Below are 2,979 nucleotides of genomic sequence, written 5' to 3'. Positions count from 1 at the left end.
CCCCCTGCATCCCAGCCAGGTGCCACTTTCAGCACACTTTCCCTTCCTGCCTCACCCCAAAACAAGAGAGCTGGGTCCCCATGGCTTCTCCAACACTTCCCACCTTGCTCTGGGCTGGCTTGGTGGCCAGGTGGGCAGCTCAGGGAACACAGGCACCTGTTGGGGACCTGTGCCACTGAGCTCTCTCCCTGTGCTCCCCAGCATCCCCCAGGAGAAGCCCCAACCGTGTCTCATCATTGGAGAAAAGGAATATGAGAAACTCAAGGAATCAGCTCGAGCCCCGACTGAAGAGGAGCGTTGGGACAGGCTGAAGACCCTGAGAGCCAGACAGGACGCTGCTTTTGTAGGCATTTCCCTTCCTGCTTCCCCCTCTTCCTGATCCACAGCTGGATTTGAGGGGTGGTGGCTCCGACAGGGGGTCCTCCCTCTGTCCACCACCTTTTGGGGCACAGGGGAGGCTGCAGTGCTCAGGGCTCCACTGAGAGCTGAGCAGCATCCCTGAAATTGTGCCCAGCACTCCCAGCCTTCCAAAGGCACGAGGTGTCTGCCCAGAGGTGTGGGGAGGGGTGCTCAGGGCCGTGCCAGGGCCCCAGGTGCCTGACATGTCCCCACTCAGTGTCAGGAATGCGGCACCTGAAGTGTGACCCCTGCAAGCCCTCGGCAAGGTGCCCAGGATTGGGCAGTGCTCTCTGTCCCCGCAGGAAGCCTTGAAAAAGGCCCAGATTGAGGAGCAGAGAAAGGCAGAACTGGAGGACAAGAGGGACCGTCGGAGAGACGTGGAGGAGGAGCTGCAGCAGGAGGAGCAGAAGCTGCTGCAGCGGGCGATGAGGATGAGGCTGGAGCAGGAGGAAGACGTGCGGGAGCTGAACGCGGTAGGGCCAGTGCTCCCCTCTGTCACCTGGCACTGCTGAGCCTCCCCTGCTCCTCGTGCTCCCAGGCTCTTCCTCTCCTTCCCTGCCTCTCCCTGCTCCCTGTGTCCCAGTGCAGCTCTGAGCCACAGACACCTCTTGTCCCCACAGCTGTTCCTCAATGCCAAGTGCAACATGATCCGGGACAAGCAAGTCCTGGAGAAGCGGATGATCAACAAGGAACTGGAGGAGGAGGAGAAGCGCCTGGACAAGATGATGGAAATGGAGCGGGAGAAGGGCGTGGAGGTCCAGGAGGAGCTGGAGCGCCAGAGGAAGCAGGAGCTGATGAGGTGGGCATCCCTCCCTCTTCCCCATGGAGGCATCTGGCCCATTGCAACCACACCAGCCCTGTCCATGCCAGCGTTCCCACGATGGGGAGCAGGATGGAGCCACAGGAAACCCTTCTGCTCTCATATTCCCAGAGCCCGGCAGGACATTGTGAAACAGATGGAGCAGAATGCAGAGGAGCGGGCACTGAGGGCTGAGGAGCTGTACCAGGAGGGCCAGAGGCAGCTGGAGCGACTGGAGCAGATGAAGAGGGAGGATCGGAAGGTGGGAGCAGGGAACAGGGGGGTTCAGGGAGGTTTCCACCTGGCTGGAAAGGGATTGGCAGAGCTGGATCAGCCACACCCAAGGAGTGGGGACAGCAGCCAGCAGGGTCAGAGCTCTGGTCCCTTGGGGACATTGTGACATCCTAGGGAGATGGCCCAAAGCCTCCCTGCCCTGAGTGAGGAGGAGGAAGGAGCACTCAGCTTGGTGGTCTCCAACCCTACATGGCATTTCCAGGCCTGGGAGCAGAAACAGGAGCGACTAAAGCAAATCCATGCTGATATTAAACATTTCAATATGGAGAGCCAGAGGCTGAAGGATCAACAGAGGGAGCAGGAGAGGCTGGAGGACGAGCGGGTGCTGGAGCAGCAGCGGCAGAAGGCTGTAAGAGCAGCAGGCTCCTGATGGGGTGGGCAGGGGCTGCAGGAGCTGTCCTGGGGGTCTGTCCCACCCCGGAGCTCTGTCCCACCCTGGGGCTCTGTCCCCCGCAGGAGTGGGAGGCCACCTTGGAGGCGGAGCAGCAACAACTGCGCCTGGAGAAGGAGAAGGAGCTGGCCCGGCTCAGAGCCACACAGGAGCGGGCCCAGGACTGGCAGGCAGAGCGGGTGAGTGCCCTAGGCACAGGTGACGTGCTCCCCTGCCACCGTTCCTGTCCCCAGACTGGCAAAGGGGCAGAGACCCTGGATGTGGGGGGTCTGCAGGAACAGACCCCGGAGCCAGGGGATGTCCTGGAGTGGTGCTGGCAGAGCCAAAGCCACAGCCAAGGGATTCCATAGCTGCCCCTGAGGGAAGCCCAGCACTGTCCCCTATTTGGGCAGGATGCTCTGAGGGCCAAGAGGAACCAAGAGGTCGCAGACCGGGAATGGCGGCGGCGGGAGCTGGAGAAGGCACGGAAGAAGGCCGAGCTGGAGCAGCAGCTGAAGCAGGACCGGCTGGAGCAGGTGGCCCAGAAGGAGCAGTACCTGGCCAGGCAGGTGCAGCAAGACCGCCAGGAATTCCAGAGGGTGCTCAGGTGAGGCACACGGGACCAAGGGATGGCTGAGGCAGTGGCCAGGAGGCTCCCAGTTCCAGCTGGCGACTCTGGGGGCTCCAGTGCCAGCCCAGGTGCTGTGCCAGGTGTGGGGGGGCTGTGGCAGGGTACCTGAGCCAGCCCAGCTCCTCCACAGGGCCCATCAGGAGCAGCTGGAGCGGGAGAAGCTGGAGCAGGAGCAGAGGGAGCTCCGGCAGCGCGCCCATGCCGAAGATCTCCGGCGGCAGATCCAGGAGCTGCAGCAGCAGCGACAGCGGGAGCGGGCGGCCTTCATTGAGGAGGGCCGGCGGCAGCAGCAGGAGATCCGGCAGCGCAGCGAGCGCCTCGCCCAGTTCAGGCAGCAGAAGCTGCAGGAGTTCAGGTCAGGGGCTGCCAGTGCTGCTTCCCTGGGCTCTCTGGGCTCCCCGAGTCCTTCCTGGTGTCCCAGCCTGGGCCACCTCCCAGCTCCCTCTGCATCCTCAGCAAACGGAACCTGCTGTGGGGCCACGGTCC

General features: G+C 63.0%; 1 protein-coding gene across 1 annotated transcript; it reads left to right on the top strand.

Moving 5' to 3' along the window:
* Positions 1–64: 64 nt before the first annotated feature.
* Positions 65–2,964, top strand: LOC121354181 (cilia- and flagella-associated protein 45-like; the record flags this gene model as incomplete). The annotated part of the gene is made up of 8 exons (XM_041468604.1): positions 65–343; positions 702–872; positions 1,020–1,198; positions 1,331–1,460; positions 1,695–1,841; positions 1,949–2,062; positions 2,276–2,469; positions 2,624–2,964. Coding segments are annotated over 8 exons (1,555 nt in total), but the record flags the coding sequence as incomplete, so codon positions are not given.
* Between the last annotated feature and the right edge of the window lie 15 nt (positions 2,965–2,979).

Source organism: Pyrgilauda ruficollis, unplaced genomic scaffold (assembly GCF_017590135.1).
Source record: "Pyrgilauda ruficollis isolate IOZ18807 unplaced genomic scaffold, ASM1759013v1 scaffold2202, whole genome shotgun sequence".
In the NCBI taxonomy this organism is placed as follows: Eukaryota; Metazoa; Chordata; class Aves; order Passeriformes; family Passeridae; genus Pyrgilauda; species Pyrgilauda ruficollis.
The sequence above is the reverse complement of the archived record's forward strand: the minus strand, read 5'-3'. Positions and strand labels throughout refer to the sequence as shown.